At 38.8% G+C, this 23,427-nt stretch overlaps 1 protein-coding gene across 1 annotated transcript in view; it reads right to left on the reverse strand.

Moving 5' to 3' along the window:
* The window catches only part of LOC120738173 (melanopsin-A-like), a 42,649-nt gene extending 21,258 nt beyond the window's left edge, over positions 1 to 21,391 (reverse strand). The window contains exons 1-4 of the mRNA XM_040039315.1: positions 20,951 to 21,391; positions 14,268 to 14,404; positions 13,997 to 14,130; positions 8,320 to 8,523 (exon numbers count right to left, since the gene is read on the reverse strand). Of these exons, the coding sequence (XP_039895249.1) occupies positions 8,320 to 8,523; positions 13,997 to 14,130; positions 14,268 to 14,404; positions 20,951 to 21,073 (598 nt within the window). The 5' untranslated portion in view covers positions 21,074 to 21,391. The remainder of the gene's footprint in view (positions 1 to 8,319; positions 8,524 to 13,996; positions 14,131 to 14,267; positions 14,405 to 20,950) is intronic.
* Positions 21,392 to 23,427: the final 2,036 nt, after the last annotated feature.

The following is a 23,427-nucleotide window of genomic DNA, read 5'->3' on the forward strand; positions in this document are numbered from 1 at the left end:
AAGATCTCTTTGAAATAATGCCACACTTTTCATCAGGAAATACAAATGCTGCCATTAGTTAGATCAGTTGGAAATAAGTAGCTAGACAGAGATTCAAAAACTACATCGCTATATCTCACTGATAATCATTATTAAACATCCAGGTCACTGAATAAAATTGTACTCACTCCAGCCAAAGAAGGGCGGCAGACTCCAGCCCACTGAATAGAGCCAGGCAACAGCCACAGTGGTGAATGCTTTCTTACGAGACATCACCCCGAGGGAAGCCAGAGGCCTGGTGATCACCACGTACCGGTCCACTGCAATCACCATCAGTGTAATCATACTGCAGATACCGAAGAGAGCTCCACAGAAGGCGTACAGCTCACAACCTGGGTAGGAAATGTCAACATGTGCTCATGTTAATACTGACCACATCTGATTGTATGATCACAAATAATTGTAGTAAAAACTACAGTGATAGCAGACAAAGTGGTTAACTCTCTAACTGCAATGTTTAGTTAGGTTTAGCTTTCTATTCCTAAGGGGAACTTTTTTGCTGGTTGACCATTTGAGATCTATGCTTCATAGTCTATACAATTGGACTGTAAGAATTTCTTAGAGTCAAGTGACAAAAACTGCATTCTTCAATTACCACGTGAGGCTTGCTCCCTGTTGAAATTTCCAGCTATTAATAATCCAAAAAGCATGGTACAAGTAGGAAAAGAGCTAAAAGCTCTGCAGCTTCATAACATGTAAAGTGTTCAGTTCCCTTTTTATAAATGTATAGCACCAATTTGCAACAAAAGTTCCTTTACAGTGCTTTATCTTATATAGGCCCTATAGTGAACCCTATGAAGAAGAACTTTGCAACAGTGGGAAGGAAGAACTTCCACATCACAACCTAGCCATGAGGACTGCAAACAGATGTACTCCTCGTGACGGTCTCGAGGCAGAATAAATGGAGAGAGTTGCATCAGGAAGAACATTTGGTATAAAATAATTGCCAAATCAAAAATAGCCATTATCATGCAGGCATTGTTGTGTTAGCAATGACAGACACGAGTGCTGTTGACCGGCAAGGTGCTTGTTGTAACTAGGATACTGCTGAGTAAAGAGAAAGAGGAGATAGCGTGTTTGAAGGCAGGCTGGAGGAAAAAATGAAGAGCACAGGGAAGGTTTTTGGATGTTGTGAAGAAGGACGTACAGAGCGTATGAAGGAATAGGGTGAGATGGAGGCAGGTGATTGATTGGTGATGGAGCAGGTGAAAGATAAGGAATGTCTTAAGGGTCGCTATGACTAACAAGTGGATACCAACACAAGCAGCAGTAGGTAGTAAGGGAACCTCACAAACAGGTGGTTGACATCATGATGGCTATTTCCATCTATTATGTACAGTTTGTTGTCACATGCAGCGTTAGCATGAACTTCATTGACATAGTTTTTCGATCCTTTTTTTTTTTCAATTATCACGGTAAAAAAAAGACCAAAAACAGTTTATTTAAATAATCTGATTGGCACTTAATTTCATGCTACATTTCGAAGTATAATGAGATAAATGAGATATGAAATGCTGGAAAAGAGCTCTAGGTTAGCGATTACAGTTAACATCATTTGCAGACAAGTGTATGTGGCGAATTAGAAATGAGAGAAAATGTGAGGGAAATAGAAAGCAGGGAGTGTGAAACCTAATGTTTATATAATGAAAAATGTGTCAGAATATTTTAACATGCTGTCTTTTTTTAGAGAGACACATTGTTGGCATATTTACACTTAATGTATCCATGAGGAAGTCTAATAGATACACTTGTGGAAATATATTCATGCAGATGACACGCATGACAAACGACAAGCATTCACTCATCATTTCATCAGCTGTTTTTCCTGCAGGCTGTAGTTTTGTAATTACCATTGACCTGTCACACGTCATATAATCACAACATCAAGTCCAAGCATATGACAAACTCTGTGTTGGCTTTGTGATGAAACTCAAACAAATGCAGGCGATTAAGGCAGTTTAATATAGTGTACATCAACACATCTGTGTGTGTGCGTGTGTTCAAAAGCCAAAGTTACTGAAGCTAATAAATTCCAGACTGGTTCACAATAAACAGCAGATGTTTTCTGAAGAAGAACAATATTTTTAAGTCTTGAGGCATTTGCTGTAACAACAATGCTGAGAGCATAGTGAAGTCCAAATGCTTTATAAGAGGGGAAAAAATTTATGAGATTGTTTTTATGCAAAATGTGAAAATATGCAATAAAAACAGACATTTAAATCTAAAAACAAAATAATAAAAATTGTCATTTGCATATGGTAGATAAGTTAAACTACAACGTCCAGTGAATATCCAGAAGAAGAAAAAGTATGGCATGTGAAAGCATCAGATTCATTAGAACCAAGGTGGACAAATAAATACATTCAACAATTTTAAATGCTGAATAATCTATGATATCTAAAATGTTTTGCAGTGTTTGGAATTTGGATGGAGCTCATTTAATTATGGCATCTTGTGACACTTTATCTTTATCCATTTTCTTTGTCGCTTCACCAAATAATGTTGCAGGTGTGCAGTAGCCAATCCCTGCTGATACTGGGCGATAGCCAAGGAACACCCATCAGTCAATCATAAGGTTTCCACACAGAGAGACAGACAACAATTCACTCTAACAACCAGCCAACAGTCCATCAAATGTAAAACCTGCTTGCTTTGAGTTTCACTTCATTTGCTCTTCTTGTTTTCATTTGATTTTTTTTCCCTAGCAGCTTATTTATATCACAGGATACTCAAATCAAAATATACCATCAGTCACATTTTCATATTCTCATATTAAGCCCCTGGATTCATTCATTCATTCATGTATAAAAACATGTCACAAACACCAGTAAAAGCTATTAAATCGATAACAAGAAACTGAAAAGCCTTGATAGCTGTATAGGATCAGTCTTTGTGAAGCAGTTTTAAACTTCAGGTGATAGCTACATAGCCCTAAACTATAGCGACTCTACACCCACACTTGTGGGTAAATGTGTTAAAAATACCACCCAGTTTGAATGTTATCGATCTATTGACTGACACAAGTAGGTGGTCTCCTACAATCTTGTGAAAAACCAAGAACACCCCATGAATTAGCTGAAACACCTTTAACAGCAATAACTTGAAGTGATTGTTTTCTGTATAACTTTATTAATCTCTCACATCGCTGGTAAGGAATTTTAGCCTGTTTGTTTTCATGGGGTTTGCATTTGTCTATTCACTGCTCTCTTAAGGTTCTGCCACAACACTTCAGTCTGGTTACTGGTGCTGACTGTTAACTGCTATGACCAAACATCATTACTTTGGTATCATCTGTCCAAACAACGTTGAAGACTTGTGGTTTGCTTAGTGGCAAACACTCAGCATGTTATCATGAATTATGTGCAAGAAATTAAATGTGCTATTGTTTCTAACATTTTGAATGTTGCATTTGAAAGCTTGTCAATGAATGTGTGTCAAATATAAACATACTGGAATAATATGGGTAACTTCAACCTGCTGTGGTCTTCTAGTAAATCAAGTCAAATCTATGTGACATCATTTCATCAGTGGGGCAGTGTTTGCCTCACAGCAAGCAGGTCCTGGATTTAAATCCAGCAGCTGGCTGGGGTCACATTATCCATGGGCCTGTGTGGGTTCCTCCTGCTTGTTAGGCACATTGGTTACTCAGTGTCTGTCTCTCTATCTTAGATCTATCTTAGTGATAGACTAGTGAGCTGTCGAGGGAGTACCCTGCCTCTCAGCCCAGGACGGGCAGGGTACCACATTGCTACCCTGACAAGCGATTAAGAAAATGAATTAATAGATGACATCATTTCATTGTATATAATTGTTGCCTGAACTGAAGAAACCAGGTGGTCACTAAAGTTTATTCTTTGGGGAAAATCAATGTCCCTGCAATAGACTGACAGATCATCCACCTTTACCTCCTAAATCTGCCACTCACAGAATCCCTAGAGCAGAGGTTGGCAACCCATGGCTCTTTAACAGCTAAAGAGCCACATGCAGCTTGCAAACAACAGATTACAATTCGGGCTAACCCTAACGCTATTAATAAATGTACTCCATGTATTAATTTAACCTCTCCCAATTACATCTGTCATGCATCTGCCCTAAGGCACAGAAAAATCCCATTATTAATTAATGTATTGAGATTTTGTTTAAAGGTACAGTGTGTAACATCTTGCCACTAGATGTCAGTACATTACAGATTGCACCCAAAATAAAAACAGCTTTCTTACCTCTCCCAGGTCAAATGCATAATCTTAGCTACTGTGTCTGCTGTCCAGGCAACAGCCACAGTGGTGATGCTTTCTTACGAGACATCACCCCGAGGGAAGCCAGAGGCCTGGTGATCACCACGTACCGGTCCACTGCAATCACCCATCCGTGTAATCATACTGCAGATACCGAAGGAGCTCACACGAAGCGTACAGTCACAACCTGGGTAGGAATGTCAACATGTGCTCATGTTATACTGACCACATCTGATTGTATGATCACAAATAATTGTAGTAAAAACTACAGTGATAGCAGACAAAGTGGTTAACTCTCTAACTGCAATGTTTAGTTAGGTTTAGCTTTCTATTCCTAGGGGAACTTTTTTGCTGGTTGACCATTTGGATCTATGCTTCATGTCTATACAATTGGACTGTAAGTTTCTTAGGTCAAGTGACAAAAACTGCATTCTTCAATTACCACGTGAGGCTTGCTCCCTGTTGAAATTTCCAGCTATTAATAATCCAAAAAGCATGGTACAAGTAGGAAAAGAGCTAAAAGCTCTGCAGCTTCATAACATGCAAGTGTTCAGTTCCCTTTTTTAAATGTATAGCACCCAATTTGCAACAAAAGTTCCTTTACAGTGCTTTATCTTATATAGGCCCTATAGTGAACCCTATGAAGAAGAACTTTGCAACAGTGGGAAGGAAGAACTTCCACATCACAACCTAGCCATGAGGACTGCAACAGATGTACTCCTCGTGACGGTCTCGAGGCAATAAATGGAGAGAGTTGCATCAGGAAGAACATTGTGTATAAAATAATTGCCAAATCAAAAATAGCCATTATCATGCGGCTTGTTGTGTTAGCAATGACAGACACGAGTGCTGTTGACCGGCAAGTGCTTGTTGTAACTAGGATACTGCTGAGTAAAGAGAAAGAGGAGATAGCGTGTTTGAAGGCAGCTGGAGGAAAAGAAGAGCACAGGGAAGGTTTTTGGATGTTGTGAGGAATAGCGTATGAAGGATAGGGGTGAGATGGAGGCAGGTGTTGTTGGCGATGGAGCAGTGAAAGTAAGGAATGTCTTAAGGGTCGCTATGACTAACAGTGGATACCAACACAAGCAGCAGTAGGTAGTAGGGAACCTCACAAACAGGTGGTTGACATCATGATGGCTATTTCCATCTATTTGTACAGTTTGTTGTCACATGCAGCGTTAGCATGAAATTCATAGTTTTTCGATCCTTTTTTTTTTCAATTATCACGGTAAAAAAAAAGACCAAAACAGTTTATTTAATAATCTGATTGGCACTTAATTTCATGCTACATTTCGAAGTATATGAGATAAATGAGATATGAAATGCTGGAAAAGGCTCTGGTTAGCGTTACAGTTAACATCATTTGCAGACAAGTGTATGTGGCGATTAGAAATGAGAGAAAATGTGGGGAATAGAGCAGGGAGTGTGACCTAATGTTTATATAATGAAAAATGTGTCAGATATTTTAACATGCTGCCTTTTTTTAGAGGGACACATTGTTGGCATATTTACACTTATGTATCCCTGAGGAAATCTAATAGATACACTTGTGGAAATATATTCATGCAGATGACACGCATAGGAACAAGACGTCATCAGACCCTCCGGGACGTAGGCACCTTTGGGAGGACATAAACTCTTTTGGTCATTTTCCACATCATTAATCTGACATTTCTCTCCTGCCTCTTTGCTCCTGAAAAGTCTTTGACTTCATACTTCTGCATTTTGAACATGTTTGTGCCTACTACTTCAATAAAGGGCTTGCCGGTAGAGTATGTGAGTCTTGTATGAATGGAGTTTACTATATGGCCAACCTTTTACCACATTGATTTATTTTGTCTATTCAGTGGACAGAAAAATGGAAGAAAACACTGTTTTATATACGATGTATGGAAGGAAATCCATCCTATAACTGCTAAACACCTAAACAACCTTGAAGACAATGAATGAAAGAGCCAATAGCCTTTGGAAATACAGGTAACAAAGCATAAATAGGGAATACAGAATTAAGCTGTATTACTGGTTTGTACTGTTTATGTAATTTATCCTCTCTCACTGTATTTTATTGGAGTCACTGAGATATTTCTTTGAAACCCTGAAGAGGTTTTTTTTGCCATTGTTTGTGGGGCTTTCCATTGATTGTCACTCCCTGAGACTAGACTTGAATTTGTAAAATGACCACAGCTTCTTAAGAATGCATAACATACCAATGGAAAATCAATTAAGAGCCTTGCCATGGTATACACACTCCCTGGTGGTGGTGGAACTGGATAAAGAATGAGTCAATGCACATTCAAGTCAAAACACATCTCCCCTGTGGTTCCACTGTTTCTGGCACATTGTCCAAAAGCACCTTTATTTTAATCAATCAGTATTAGTGACACATTCGAGTTTACTTTTATTTCCAGCCATGGTTATGTTATGGTTAGGCTTAATAAGAAGCCATGTTGTAGATTTTAATTTAAAACCTTCAACCTTTTCAGAAAAAGCTTGGATTTATTGAGATTAAGAAAAGGGAGAAGGCTTTCAATGGTGCTGCCATGTAACCCATTATGTACTACCACCATGGAGTCCTTTGTGGAGGCGACATCATGCTGTGACAGGCTATGTAAGTGTCTAAATCTTACTATTGTATGCATTTATTTGTTGTTGTTTTTTTTCTTGCCCTACACCTCTATCAATCATAATTGCTAGCTGTATTTTGTTGTCTTAATCAGTCCTCCCACACTTTCTGGACAGGCCTAAGCTTAAGTGTCTATGATTTTAATAATGTAGACTTGTTCTTCATGGGTTGCAGCAGTTGCTTTCACAGCTGGAGTTGTACTTTGTGATACTTGAACAAGATGTGGACAGAAAAACCCTCCCCTAATAAACACAGTACAGAAAAGCCCAAAGCTAATTATGAGAGCGAGTGGGCCTCAAACACAGCTCTGTGGTGGTACGCGGATTGATCTGATTATCCTCGTGTTGGTGTTGTTCCCAGACCATCATGAAAATGTTGTTCCAGGTTCAACATTGCAAGTGACCAATCACATTGTTGTGACGTCTATTTCTTTTGCGCGCCAGCCATTTCGTTGATTTATGAAATTCCAATGTTGCAGGACAATATCAATTCTGCTTACTGTTTATTAAAGGTTTATTAAAGGACAGAGGCGGTTTCACGCAGCTTAGGTACAGTTTTTTGGTTTACGCCGGTTTTTCCCCAAAGTCGAAAAGTATGACGTCAAACATTCTGATTGCGTCACTTTGCAATGTTGATCCTGTGACACACATTTAGTATGATGATCTGGGAACAACACCAAAATGAGGATATCAGATCAACGGTGGTACGCACAGCTTTGCAGACCATTGTCTACATGTTGTAGCTGTTTACTCTCACCAGGTGGCAATGTCACAAGCAACCATACTTCTGCTTGGGATGTTGTTGGGCCTAGCCAGAGAAGTTACATGCAAAGAGCTAAAAATAGTGAAACAGCTAAAAACAGTGGAAAGTGTCCACCATCTGTGCCTCTCATGTTGAACTTTTTGTCTTAAATTGTTTTCCCCATTCTTCTCTTGTTTGTATTGAACTCCGCTGTCGCTCCTTTTTCTTGTTATGGTCCACTTTTCAACCAGTCAGCGTTTAACCTTTGCATAGCTTAATCAATGTTAAGGTGTCAGGTCCTTGGAGGACTGCACACAAGCATATTTGCATTGGTAGCATCCCCCTTTGTATGTACTCTGCAAATGCTAGTACCTTCACAAACAGATGCAAATGTGGTACCATAAAACGTGTGAGGCTGCAGAGCCTCAGTAAAACTGTTCCACTATCATATCCATCAAGTGTTTTAATGATTCACGTGAAATGTTCATTTTTTTCCATGCTGAAAAGGCAAACCAAGATCTCTTTGAAATAATGCCACACTTTTCATCAGGAAATACAAATGCTGCCATTAGTTAGATCAGTTGGAAATAAGTAGCTAGACAGAGATTCAAAAACTACATCGCTATATCACACTAATAATCATTATTAAACATCCAGGTCACTGAATAAAATTGTACTCACTCCAGCCAAAGAAGGGCGGCAGACTCCAGCCCACTGAATAGAGCCAGGCAACAGCCACAGTGGTGAATGCTTTCTTACGAGACATCACCCCGAGGGAAGCCAGAGGCCTGGTGATCACCACGTACCGGTCCACTGCAATCACCATCAGTGTAATCATACTGCAGATACCGAAGAGAGCTCCACAGAAGGCGTACAGCTCACAACCTGGGTAGGAAATGTCAACATGTGCTCATGTTAATACTGACCACATCTGATTGTATGATCACAAATAATTGTAGTAAAAACTACAGTGATAGCAGACAAAGTGGTTAACTCTCTAACTGCAATGTTTAGTTAGGTTTAGCTTTCTATTCCTAAGGGGAACTTTTTTGCTGGTTGACCATTTGAGATCTATGCTTCATAGTCTATACAATTGGACTGTAAGAATTTCTTAGAGTCAAGTGACAAAAACTGCATTCTTCAATTACCACGTGAGGCTTGCTCCCTGTTGAAATTTCCAGCTATTAATAATCCAAAAAGCATGGTACAAGTAGGAAAAGAGCTAAAAGCTCTGCAGCTTCATAACATGCAAAGTGTTCAGTTCCCTTTTTATAAATGTATAGCACCAATTTGCAACAAAAGTTCCTTTACAGTGCTTTATCTTATATAGGCCCTATAGTGAACCCTATGAAGAAGAACTTTGCAACAGTGGGAAGGAAGAACTTCCACATCACAACCTAGCCATGAGGACTGCAAACAGATGTACTCCTCGTGACGGTCTCGAGGCAGAATAAATGGAGAGAGTTGCATCAGGAAGAACATTTGGTATAAAATAATTGCCAAATCAAAAATAGCCATTATCATGCAGGCATTGTTGTGTTAGCAATGACAGACACGAGTGCTGTTGACCGGCAAGGTGCTTGTTGTAACTAGGATACTGCTGAGTAAAGAGAAAGAGGAGATAGCGTGTTTGAAGGCAGGCTGGAGGAAAAAAGGAAGAGCACAGGGAAGGTTTTTGGATGTTGTGAAGGAATAGCGTATGAAGGAATAGGGTGAGATGGAGGCAGGTGATTGATTGGCGATGGAGCAGGTGAAAGATAAGGAATGTCTTAAGGGTCGCTATGACTAACAAGTGGATACCAACACAAGCAGCAGTAGGTAGTAAGGGAACCTCACAAACAGGTGGTTGACATCATGATGGCTATTTCCATCTATTATGTACAGTTTGTTGTCACATGCAGCGTTAGCATGAAATTCATAGTTTTTCGATCCTTTTTTTTTCAATTATCACGGTAAAAAAAGACCCAAAACAGTTTATTTAAATAATCTGATTGGCACTTAATTTCATGCTACATTTCGAAGTATAATGAGATAAATGAGATATGAAATGCTGGAAAAGAGCTCTAGGTTAGCGATTACAGTTAACATCATTTGCAGACAAGTGTATGTGGCGAATTAGAAATGAGAGAAAATGTGAGGGAAATAGAAAGCAGGGAGTGTGAAACCTAATGTTTATATAATGAAAAATGTGTCAGAATATTTTAACATGCTGCCTTTTTTTAGAGAGACACATTGTTGGCATATTTACACTTATTGTATCCATGAGGAAATCTAATAGATACACTTGTGGAAATATATTCATGCAGATGACACGCATGACAAACGACAAGCATTCACTCATCATTTCATCAGCTGTTTTTCCTGCAGGCTGTAGTTTTGTAATTACCATTGACCTGTCACACGTCATAAAATCACAACATCAAGTCCAAGCATATGACAAACTCTGTGTTAGCTTTGTGATGAAACTCAAACAAATGCAGGCGATTAAGGCAGTTTAATATAGTGTACATCAACACATCTGTGTGTGTGCGTGTGTTCAAAAGCCAAAGTTACTGAAGCTAATAAATTCCAGACTGGTTCACAATAAACAGCAGATGTTTTCTGAAGAAGAACAATATTTTTAAGTCTTGAGGCATTTGCTGTAACAACAATGCTGAGAGCATAGTGAAGTCCAAATGCTTTATAAGAGGGGAAAAAATTTATGAGATTGTTTTTATGCAAAATGTGAAAATATGCAATAAAAACAGACATTTAAATCTAAAAACAAAATAATAAAAATTGTCATTTGCATATGGTAGATAAGTTAAACTACAACGTCCAGTGAATATCCAGAAGAAGAAAAAGTATGGCATGTGAAAGCATCAGATTCATTAGAACCAAGGTGGACAAATAAATACATTCAACAATTTTAAATGCTGAATAATCTATGATATCTAAAATGTTTTGCAGTGTTTGGAATTTGGCTGGAGCTCATTTAATTATGGCATCTTGTGACACTTTATCTTTATCCATTTTCTTTGTCGCTTCACCAAATAATGTTGCAGGTGTGCAGTAGCCAATCCCTGCTGATACTGGGCGATAGCCAAGGAACACCCATCAGTCAATCATAAGGTTTCCACACAGAGAGACAGACAACAATTCACTCTAACAACCAGCCAACAGTCCATCAAATGTAAAACCTGCTTGCTTTGAGTTTCACTTCATTTGCTCTTCTTGTTTTCATTTGATTTTTTTCCCCTAGCAGCTTATTTATATCACAGGATACTCAAATCAAAATATACCATCAGTCACATTTTTCATATTTCTCATATTTAAGCCCCTGGATTCATTCATTCATTCATGTATAAAAACATGTCACAAACACCAGTAAAAGCTATTAAATCGATAACAAGAAACTGAAAAGCCTTGATAGCTGTATAGGATCAGTCTTTGTGAAGCAGTTTTAAACTTCAGGTGATAGCTACATAGCCCTAAACTATAGCGACTCTACACCCACACTTGTGGGTAAATGTGTTAAAAATACCACCCAGTTTGAATGTTATCGATCTATTGACTGACACAAGTAGGTGGTCTCCTACAATCTTGTGAAAAACCAAGAACACCCCATGAATTAGCTGAAACACCTTTAACAGCAATAACTTGAAGTGATTGTTTTCTGTATAACTTTATTAATCTCTCACATCGCTGGTAAGGAATTTTAGCCTGTTTGTTTTCATGGGGTTTGCATTTGTCTATTCACTGCTCTCTTAAGGTTCTGCCACAACACTTCAGTCTGGTTACTGGTGCTGACTGTTAACTGTTATGACCAAACATCATTACTTTGGTATCATCTGTCCAAACAACGTTGAAGACTTGTGGTTTGCTTAGTGGCAAACACTCAGCATGTTATCATGTGCAAGAAATTAAATGTGCTATTGTTTCTAACATTTTGAATGTTGCATTTGAAAGCTTGGCAATGAATGTGTGTCAAATATAAACATACTGGAATAATATGGGTAACTTCAACCTGCTGTGGTCTTCTAGTAAATCAAGTCAAATCTATGTGACATCATTTCATCAGTGGGGCAGTGTTTGCCTCACAGCAAGCAGGTCCTGGATTTAAATCCAGCAGCTGGCTGGGGTCACATTATCCATGGGCCTGTGTGGGTTCCTCCTGCTTGTTAGGCACATTGGTTACTCAGTGTCTGTCTCTCTATCTTAGATCTATCTTAGTGATAGACTAGTGAGCTGTCGAGGGAGTACCCTGCCTCTCAGCCCAGGATGGGCAGGGTACCACATTGCTACCCTGAGAAGCGGTTAAGAAAATGAATTAATAGATGACATCATTTCATTGTATATAATTGTTGCCTGAACTGAAGAAACCAGATGGTCACTAAAGTTTATTCTTTGGGGAAAATCAATGTCCCTGGAATAGACTGACAGATCATCCACCTTTACCTCCTAAATCTGCCACTCACAGAATCCCTAGAGCAGAGGTTGGCAACCCATGGCTCTTTAACAGCTAAAGAGCCACATGCAGCTTGCAAACAACAGATTACAATTCGGGCTAACCCTAACGCTATTAATAAATGTACTCCATGTATTAATTTAACCTCTCCCAATTACATCTGTCATGCATCTGCCCTAAGGCACAGAAAAATCCCATTATTAATTAATGTATTGAGATTTTGTTTAAAGGTACAGTGTGTAACATCTTGCCACTAGATGTCAGTACATTACAGATTGTACCCCAAAATAAAAACAGCTTTCTTACCTCTCCCAGGTCAAATGCATAATCTTAGCTACTGTGTCTGCTGTGGGACAAACACCTCTACCATTGTTCATCTGCAGTGAGTGTAGGTTTTTGGGCCACTGTTTACTTCAGCTATCAATATGTGTTCCGGTATATTTACTTCAGAGGAGACTATAAAACCTTTTGAAAGCAATCTGATATGAGCTGATGTATCAGTGAAGCTCACTTCTGACCAGTGACACCAATCCTGAGATGAGTTGTTGAGTATATTTGACACTGTTAGCCAGCTTTCTTTGAAGTGGATCTAACATTGATGGACTCTGGCTTGCAGCAAATAAACTCTCAATGATGTGAGAATGTAATAAAATTATTTATGTGTTTATCAGATGGAAAATGTAATCTTTAGGACACTCAAGCCTAACATTAGCTTTTATATTTTCTTTAGCTTATAACCAGCTGTTGTTGTTTAGCTGGCTTGTTGTTAGCATTCTGCTGACAATACGTAATTGCAAAAATATTGAGAACAAATAAGCATGTTCATGCACATTGTCATGTCTTAGAACCCTGATTTAAATTCAAGAGATGAGGCTTAAGATGACGAGAAAGAGGATGAGGAAGAAGAGAGTGCAATGGTGGAGGAGGAAATAACCGTGATGAGAAAGCGATGATGAAACTATACATGTAAAAATGTCAAAAACTCATATGCAGTTTAACAGAGCTATCTGTAATCTTTAAAATAAAATAAACGTATTAAGTGTTCAATGTATGTGGTCGATTCTCTAGCCACATACATAAAACATTATTACCAAAAAATGTCCACCTCACTATATTTAAGATGATGGGGCAACGATTTGGCTTCAACAAACAGGTGCTCACTCATATGTATTTTTAATGGATTCATTTTATTTTATTTTAGAACACATTAGGTTTAATTTCACATGGATATTCTATTCACGTGAAATTACCTTAAAAAATGACTTACTGCACCTTAAAAAAAACACACATAAATTGCAAGACTCTGTTTACTTGCTTTATTTTTTCACTTCATAATCTGAATCTTGTTCTGTCTTTTACAAAGGATAACTGGGTAGGAGGATGGCCATGGCTAGAATTTAAAAAAAAGGAAGCAAACGCCCCCCTGCAGTAACCACCGCTGAGACTTGAGCTCCAGCTCTGACAGCCATTGGCTGTCTTCATCAAGGTCAGGACACCTCCTGAAGGCGCCTCGACTACCAGTGTTTGATCAGTGGAGTGTGTTGCCTCTTTAAAAACCTCTCAATACGACATCTGCTAATGAATGATACCTCCCTCCGAATGCATTCATGTAAAACACGCTATCATCCTGCACATCTGATTATGAGTAACCCTACTGCACAGTGTTTTTTATCTTAAACTGTGACAGAAAAGCGATCATACGGGGTGACCGCTGTGTTTCTGTGTGTGTATCTGTGTGAGAACATTCACTGAACTGTATGTCACAATGAAAAGGTTAAGGTTACAGGTGGAATTCAAAGTGTGCGTGCCTGCACATATAAAAGACTGTTTAGAGTCTGTAAAGTCTGTAAGTGCAACATGTTACGTAATTGAGTTAAAAATGTTAAGCTTTGTATGTGCACAGTGTTGCACCTTTCTTCCCAAAGATCCAGTGTTTGTGCATGCTGTTGATGAAGAAGATGGGCGTCTGCGTGAGACACATGAGGAAGTCTGTGACTGCCAGATTAATAATGAAAATGTTGGATGGTGTCCTCAGGCTTCGGCTCCTGCATACAAACATAAAACTGTCATGCTTAATGAACTGGGAATAAATAAGTCACAACATATTCTATTATCAGAGAGCTACGCAAAAGTAACTGTGGGACATTCATTTAAATCAGTCACATAAGCAGAAAAGAAATACCTGCAAAAAGCATATATGACCAGGAAGTTTCCCAGCAAGCCTGTGATGCCTACAGCAAGGATGACAACACCAATAGTGTAGTGAGCGTGGTCTGGAACATCTACGGTTGGAAATGGGTAGTCTCTGACCATGGAACCCTGCAACAGGACAACAGGAAGCAATTGCTTTTAATTCATGAAAGGACAGTGAAGAATTCAAAATCTAAAGAAAAACTGAAAAAGAAAAGGAAAATAATAATTATTGTAGTAATTGGGATGATTTAAATCTCATTAAATCTTAAATGGAGAGGAACAGAAGCTTGCAGTGGAAAGGAAAACAAAACAAATACTCATGTAAAAAATGGGCTTAAGCTGTTATTCAGCTGTAATTAATATAGACAACTATGTATACAGTAGGTCTTGAGCCACCCCTCATTTAAAAAAAAAATATTGCTAGAAAGGGGGAAATGGGCACAAAATGTGCGAAATACATTTTTGGTACGACCACCTACATTTTTAAACACAGGCTGAAATCTTTAAAGTTTTCTTTTCATTTCTTTAAGAAGTCTTCACGAACAGTTGCCAAGGTTACTTGAAGGACAAAGCTCTTCTTTGGATGTTGGCTGCCTTTTGTTCCATTCTCTGTCAAGACGATCCCACAATGCTTCAAAAATGTTTAGGTCCGGGCTCTGAGGTGGCCACGCTTGACTGATAGTGTTCTATTGTGTGTGTGTATGTGTGTTTCTTTTTCTTTATCCAGGTATACTTTTACTGCATTGGTAGAAAGTCATTGTCATGTTAAAAAAATGAAGCCATAACACTTCTTTCCAAATCGTATTGCATGGTTGATCAAAATGTTGCTGTACCCTTTTTTTGTTCACAATTACATAGATTTTGACAAAGATCCCCAACACCACTGATTGAAATGCAGCCACACACCATGACAGAGCTTCCAGCGTGTTTTACATATGGCTGCAGACACTCAGTGTACATATTGGCAACAATTTGGACTAAACATCTGTTCAAATTGTTGATTTTTATTGATAAAAAGTCAGTGTTGCCACTATTTTTCAGTCCAGTTCTTATGTAGTTTGGCATATCTCCATCTTTTCTCCCTTTATCTCTTTTAAAGACGGACTGCTTGACAGTGTCCCTTTTACTGAAACCATTTCTGGTGAGGCTTCAGTGAACAGTAGATGGATCAGCTGAGGGGCCAGATATCCGCTGTTAAGTCCTTGCTAGATGTTTTTCCTATTTCGTAAGAACGTGACTTTTAGATGCTGTTCACCTGCTGTAGATAGTTTTTTCTTCTTCTTCTTGTTCTTTTGTACTCCACTTCTCTAGCTGCCTTCATTCTTTAAAGGACACACTGCACACCGTGCTGACATATGCACCAAAAGGGAATTACTTTTCTTGTGCAAAAATACAATTTTATGCCCGTTGAACTGTTACCGTTTGCAGGTTAAGGAACCAAATGCAGACATAGGAGACAGGTGGAATAAACAAAAAGCACACCTTCATTGGTGGATAAAAGTTCAATAATGAAGTCCATAAACACATAAACTCCTATAAATCCAGCAAGAAAAGTGACCCAAAGTAGCATACTGGGAGACTAAACAGATGACTTAACAAAGGACTAAATAAAGGACTAAAGGATGATGTAGTTGTTTATTATCTATTTATAGTCACACACAAAGAGCCAATCAAGGGAATGAACCACAGCTGAGGGGAAGACACAGGGGCACACAATCAGCACAGTCTCAGGGGAAGATGTGAGACTGAATACAATACACAAGAAAACTAGACAGCAAAGTGAAACAGGAAGTGAGTAACAACAATTAAATCAAGAAACTTGGACACAAAGGTAAACTTGACACGGGGGGTCCTGCCCTAATTGATATGACTGTTGGGATTCTGTTTTGCTATGATGGGCCATCAGAGTTTAATCAACAAATACCTTAATTGAATTCTGTATATCAATAAATCATGTTCAGTTTCTTCTATTGATCGCTCCTTATTGAACTTTAATATAATCAAGAACTGAAACTAAGAACCTAAAATGGCTGAATCACAGGCCATGACACAAATTACTATATCTTTGCTATTTATGACAGATTCAACCTGATAGTGTGTGTGTGTGTGTGTGTGTGTGTGTGTGTGTGTGTGTGTGTGTGTGTGTGTGTGTGTGTGTGTGTGTGTGTGTGTGTGTGTGTGTAAAGCGTGAGTTAAGTGCCTTTCTTTCTTTCTTAAATAATCCATAGGTCAGTGCTAAATGACTTTAAAAAAATAAAATGTATTCCTCTGAAAATGGTCAGCTACGTGGACTAGACTAAAAATGGGTGGAAAAGCAGCCAGTGTCTAAAGAAAAACTTTAGCGTAGCATCAGAAAGCCTTGACACTATTTCTCAAGACCACTTTAAAAATAAAATGACCCAAAATTTGGGCTCTTTGGAAGCTAAATATAAAGAAATGAAAGAGACTAAAGACTTTTGCACAGTGCTCTGCATGCAGAATTATGGAGTTTTGGTCAAATCCATGATTCAGTTCATACCACGGTTGGCTATGATTTGGTCAGTACTATGTACCTTAACTGATAACATTGCATTTGCACTTATTAGCAGGAAAATTTGTCAGTGCATCTTCAAAACTGGATGCACTTTTAACGAGATGCAATCTTGTTACAGTTGCTAACATTCAGCAGGGCTGCAGAATTTGTGCAGTTTTGTACAAGAAGCCCTTTTATCAATATTAAAATACATTACATTGAGTCCTAAGGTTTAAAGTCAAATACAAAGAATCAATTTAAAGAAAGTGCCACAAATTTATCCCTAAAAGATGCACTTAGTTATATTCAACCACTTGCCATTTTAAATGAACTGAAATAAACCAAGGTTGGGTTTTGGGGGGTTTTTGTTGTTGGTTTTTTTTTTTACCTCAGAAGAAGAAGTTCCGTGTTAATGAAAGGTTTTCATTTGACAGCACCTTATTTTTTCTGAGATGCTGTTTCACCTGAGAGCACACAGCTCCACTTCAGAATTCATATCAGAAATCCTTACACACCCGCCTGCATGAACACTTCCCTTTTGACTCTCCCTGTGTTTCTTTTAGACAGATGCACACCCACCCACACACACATGCACACGGTCCACAGAACTAGCTCTGCTGAACTAAATCTTCCTCAGCTGCCCTACCGGTCAACTGGAACACGCATATCTTTTTCATTAATCCTGGATGCCACATTTAAGTGTGCATCTGTTTTTTTCTGCTTATTTGACATCTGTTTCAGCTGTTTTTTGTTTGGTTTTTTGCAGAGTCACAAGCTCTTGTTTTTAAATGGAGGAACAGTAGAGTGAGAAAATTGAGGCACAGTTATGGAGGCTAATGAGTGAAAATGTGGTGGAAAATGAAGTTTGCATGCATGCATGATGCTGTCATGAGGGATGCGTTGGATAACACAGTTCAGTTTTTCTCTGCTGGATCTGCTTCTCCTCCATGGCCACTGATGATTCCCAATTTGCATAATTTCTCACCTTCCTGACTTTTCCTACAAATCTCTCAATCACTCCTTTCTTTCCCTCTGATGTCCTCTGATGTCACCATTCTCCCAGTTTGAGCAGCTTAGGACCAGATTAATGCCGATCACATGACGAGGAGGAAGGAAGGAAACAGCGAGCTGCATAGCACGGAAGGCTCCTCGTCCTCTATGCATTTTCCTATGAGACTTACAGACTAAAATGTTATCTTTATACTCTTGATAGTTAATATGTCTGTGAACGCATACTAAAGCCAGGCGCACCAGCATCACTGAGTTTTTCCTCATCGCTGAAAAACAGCTAATACAAATGTAGTGGTCTAGTGACTGTTTAATGAACAGTGAGATAAGACAGGCAAAGAAAAATAAATGAAGTGAAGCATAAAATTAAGATAAGGGATATATGAGATTGTGAGAGACATCGAAGAAGAGGAACACGAAGAAGAAAAATTATAGGAGTTGAATCTGAATGAAATTAAGTCATTTCTTTTGTTTTTAATAATAATAAAAATAAGAAGAACATAGATGCTCATATTTATATCAGTATTTGTTTTATTCTGATTGGGCGCTCCATACAAACAAAATGTTTGAACAGCAGGTGGGTGGGGCTGCTGTGCTCACAGACAGAGCTGTGTGCTCCAGATGACCATATTAGGGATATCCCCTCTCTTTGACAATGAGTGAAGAGTAGAAAAAACTGAGCTCTGAAGCATGAGCTTTTGGCTCACACCGATTACTTACAAATGCTAACCTCAATTTTGAAGATTTGTTTAATTTGAAAATGTGAAGTTGTAACAGTCTGTACTGACAAAAATAAGAAAAAGCACTGTAGGTCCCTCTTAAATTTCTGTAAACATAAAGAGTTTTCAAGCTCAGTATCTTCCCCACACACATGCACAGGCACTGATGAATCTATGTGCAAAAATCATTAAATCAACATCCCTCTGATGCAGCCATATATGATAAACATAACTGCAGGAGATTCTATGTTTTTATTAAAAACAATTCTGTAGCCACTCAGATATCAGTGAGCTATAGACTTCTGCACATATTAGGAAATAGGAACCATCTCTTATATTTAAAGAGGATCTTATAGTCAGTTCTATACTATAAGTTCATCTTTAATCAAGCGCCTTTGATGCTTTTGTTTAGCAGTTCAGAAAAACAATATTGGCATAATCCCTTAAAAGATTTTTTCTGTGAGTAAAATATCTGGGTGAAATCTGGTTGTCAGGAATTAATAAAAGATCATCTAAGAAAATTAGTTATTGGATTTTGTTTTGTGTTGATGTTACTGCACTGATGTGTGTTGGACATTCACAACTGACCAACAGGCTGCTGCAAGGAACGTCCATACAGTTTTTAAAAAATATGTTAAGGTTGTATATTTGCACAATTAAAACCTCATATTCTGGATTTATTCTAGGGCTTAGTTGACTTAACTTTAATCATGTCCTGTTACTCCCATATCTACTGAATGCAAACATAAACAAATAATCAGTAACTGCAATCCAGCAGCCTATTCTATCTCTTTTAAGTGGTAACAGCCTTTTTTCCTTCAGTTGTTCTGAGGCTTAACGGGATTGATAAATGCTGCAGTAACTGCTCAGCTGATTATCTGCTCACTGAATCTGCCACACCTCAAGAGCAAGTTGTTAATCAGCCTATCAGTATGTTGGCAGAGAAAAGGTTGTCTGCGTCTTCAGAGGCAAACTCTTGTGTTTACCAGGTATCAAAACATGATTACAAAAGGCCACCCACTCACTCATGCTCTATCATAGTCTCCTTTTTAAGACACAAAGCCACATGCACGTATCATATCAGCACTCACACGAGCTGTGCTCAAATGTATGTGCATCCATGCGCACTAACACGCATGGACATTTTAAACTGGCTTATGTCCTTGTAGAGATTGCGGATTAGATAGATAATTAACAAAATGCCACAAACAGTGGAAAGAAGAAAAGAGAATCCTAGAGAGGAAGATCAAAATGAAAACCACATTTTTATCCGGAGCAGAAGATCCCATCTGTTTCTCCAGAAGCTACCCCTAGGCACGGCTCTGTTATCAGCTTTTCCCAGCACTCCCATGAACACCAGACCACATAAATACAGTGGTTAAAGCCTGCAAGTCTGAGCTTCAAATTCAGAATCCAAACTATACCATTCCCACTTGTTGAACTACATCCAGTGTATCACTTCACCCATGTGTTTCTCAGTACATCTTTAAATCTCCTTTTATAAATCATTCTTAGTCAAGGTCAAAATGGGCTCATGTGGGGCAAAGTTAAACAGTATCTTGTGTTCTATATTCAGTACACACAGATCGTCTAGACGATCACGATGCTACAGATCTGTTTAAAGGGATTTCTTGGATGCGGTGGGTAAACTAATCCTACTCTGAATCAAAGAGGGAGACAAAGAGAAATAGAATCTGATATATACTTGAGGCTGGGTAATACTTTCCAGCTTGAAAATAACTGTAAATAAGGTAACAGAGGATGACAGCGAGGTGTGGACGACTTTAAAACAAATTTCTAAAGCAATTACAAGAAAACAATTAAAATCACTTATTGGTTTGTTTCCATGTGCCTCTGTGCGGACAGAATTTACAAAAAAAAACAAAAAACAGTAAAGTTACGTTAAGTCACCTGAAATATTAAAGAACTGTTATTAGTTATTAAGTGGATGATGTCCCTGCAAACTGGCATATGAGGACTATTATAAGAAAACTACACGAGGAGCAGGTTAAAATTGATTCGCGCTCTCACCACAGAAGTTAAACATAACTACACCCACAGCATCTCTTTACAGCCTCAGCGGAGCAAGCCAGAGAACCACCGGTGATGACGGGATTTGCGCTGCGCTCCTGCTTTCATTCAGGTCCCGCGCTGAATGAACAGAGCGCAGATACGCATGCATGGGGAGGATGCCGCGATTCATTCATTCACAGAGAGGTGACACCTCGCGCACTCTCACTCTCAAACATCTCACGTTTTCTGAATGAAAAAAATAGCGAGTTCCTTTGCCCGTTTTTTCCCCATTTGGGTGGATTGGTTCACATTTTCGCCTCCTTTACGCATCGATGCAACGCGCAGGGGCTCTCCAGTACAGTCGAGGGATAGTCATTTAAACAAGAAAGGAGAAATCAAGAGTTGTAGCGCGATACTTACAGTTGTAGCCATCGATGAAAGCTCCATGGGCCGGCGAGGGCTGATGGAGGTGATATTCCAGGGTGTACGGGAAGTCGGGTCCGGTGTCGGGAACACCGGTCCAATTAGGAGCTTAGAATCCATTAAAGATCCAAGGTGGTTAATGGAAAAATTAAAGATGTGTGTGTGTGATAAAGTGGAATTGTCAACTGCTGATTCTATATATGAGGTGGTCTAAGAGTCTAAGTGGCCAGTCATTATTCCTACCCTGCTTTCATATCCCACTCTAACAGAAATGTGCTGTTAGTACAGCAGCTGTTGATAGGGTGGGAAAGACCTGCTCTCTCTCTATCTGTGCGTGTGTCTCGCCCAATCCCTTCCCGGGATTGCCTCGGAGTGTGTCAGTGGGTCTGCATATGTACAGGAACACAAGCGGGCTTTAGTTTTTGTTTGTTTATTTAACTTCGAGGAATGAGTGGAGTAGTGTTTCTCCAGATTTGCCTGTTTGCACAGCTTCTCTTCCTACTCCCTCCTGGGTTGGAATTATTATATGTCGTTCCTACTGGTAAGAGTTAAAGTAAGAAAAAACAAAAAGAAGAATTATTCACTAGATTGTTAGCTGCCTCCTCCACATATGGCGTTGAATGGTCATTTATTGCTTTTCATGTTGGGGAGAACCAAGTTTTATGTTGGCTAGCTACAGCTCGCAAAATACATGCATTTAGGTAACATTAAGTAAAAATCTGTATTTATTGCGTTGCTGAGAAATGATTCATTGTGAATGACCCAATTGCAAACACTAAAGAATGAAGGGATACATTAATCGATGAGGAAAAGAAAAATGTATTTGAGTTGATCTTGTTAGATTTTCATTCTAATGTTGTACTTGTAAAGGAAGTGAAGTTAAAAAAACACACAAAAATGAAGTATTAAAGAAATATGATGACTTAGAGAGATTTTGGGACTGCCTCTTAATCTTCTCATTTTTGTGTCCAATCCTACTGTGAATCACACTTGGAACTGTTTGGATTTACTGGCTGGTTGGTTTCCTGTAAGCACATTCCTGTGCACTTGGGAAATGGTGAACTAAGGAGGTGTATTGCTGTCATTAGCCTACTTAGCTATGACTTACAGATCATTGTTTCAAGAAATATTTGTAAATTGCAATTTTATAAAGAAAGCGATTGGAGGCTTGCTCTGCAGTTGCTTCAAAGTCTCTTCATTGAAGCCTTTTAGCTTTATTTTGCTATAAAGCTATATTTTTTTATTTTATTTTACTAATGTCACTAAAAGAGTTGTTGTTCAAGTCTTGAGCTGAAAGATAAAGCCAGTGCGGAAACCCCAAAAGCTGCAGTTGGCCATTTGAGGGTAGCTCTAAAAGTATGTGCATTCACACAAAGTATAACATTAAAATGCCCAACTACCATTTAAACCAGTCTTGATCTCTGTAAATAGTTTCTCCCTGAGTGTAACTGTTAAGCTTTGGATTGTGGCCATGTGCATGGCTGCCACTGTGGCAACACCTAGCTGTCTACTATTGGCTTCTGCTAATTCAAGTCAATGAACTGTGCCACTCAGCTGCAGTTACTTGTGCTTTTGGGATCATTTTACTGGAATTATTATACATTATAGAGACAATATGTGATTTTTGGTGTGTGCACTGCACCCATATAGTTTAGCCAGTGGTATTTATTGACTTGGCATGCAAAGCAAGCAGTGCTTGTCCAGTGACATCTAGTAGTAGATCAAAAGAAGTTAAAAACAAAGTGAAAGCAACCTCTGTCCTTCCATGTCAAACAGCATTCTTTCCCACATGCTTCTCTCATTGCCTGTTTGTGGCATCTATTAAATTATTAATTGTGACCAAAGATGAATATTCACTCTGCAAGTAAACAGGCGCTTTGTAATTTATCACCTTAACAAATACGTTTCTTATTACTAACACGTGTCATGCAGAGGAATTAGAGTATGAAAAAGGCTTTAATAAAGCCTTTACCAGATTAAGAAAGAAAGCTTTGATGATGGAGTGGGGATGACTCCAGCCATGTCTGATTGGTGCAACTCCCACCATGGTCAGTAATGCTAGTCACACCTCAGATGCACAGTATGAACCAACATGGTGGTGGACAAATGCCACTTTTGAGGCTTTAAAATGCGGCATCTAGAAATCAACAAGTGATGCTAACTGTTTTTATGATATCTGGTGTTCTCCCACTGTTGCAGTGTTTGGTTTGTCTTCCGTTTGTTGGTGGTGTCAGTGTCTGCCTTATGAGTCATGACAAATAGTAGGAAAGATGTAGCTATCACCAAAATTTACCAATTTATTACCCAAAACAGCAAAAAAGCAGAAGCCACAATGACTTCATGCAGTGTGTTTATTGGGGTTGCAGTGTGCTAAATGAGTGTTTGAATGTTCAGCATGTGTTGTGAAGTATTACTAGCTGCACTAATTAACTCTTCGTATCAGGAACCTGCAAGACAGCATTTAAGAACAAACA

The sequence above is a fragment of the Simochromis diagramma genome, unplaced genomic scaffold (genome assembly GCF_900408965.1).
Source record: "Simochromis diagramma unplaced genomic scaffold, fSimDia1.1 OVJJ01000402.1, whole genome shotgun sequence".
In the NCBI taxonomy this organism is placed as follows: Eukaryota; Metazoa; Chordata; class Actinopteri; order Cichliformes; family Cichlidae; genus Simochromis; species Simochromis diagramma.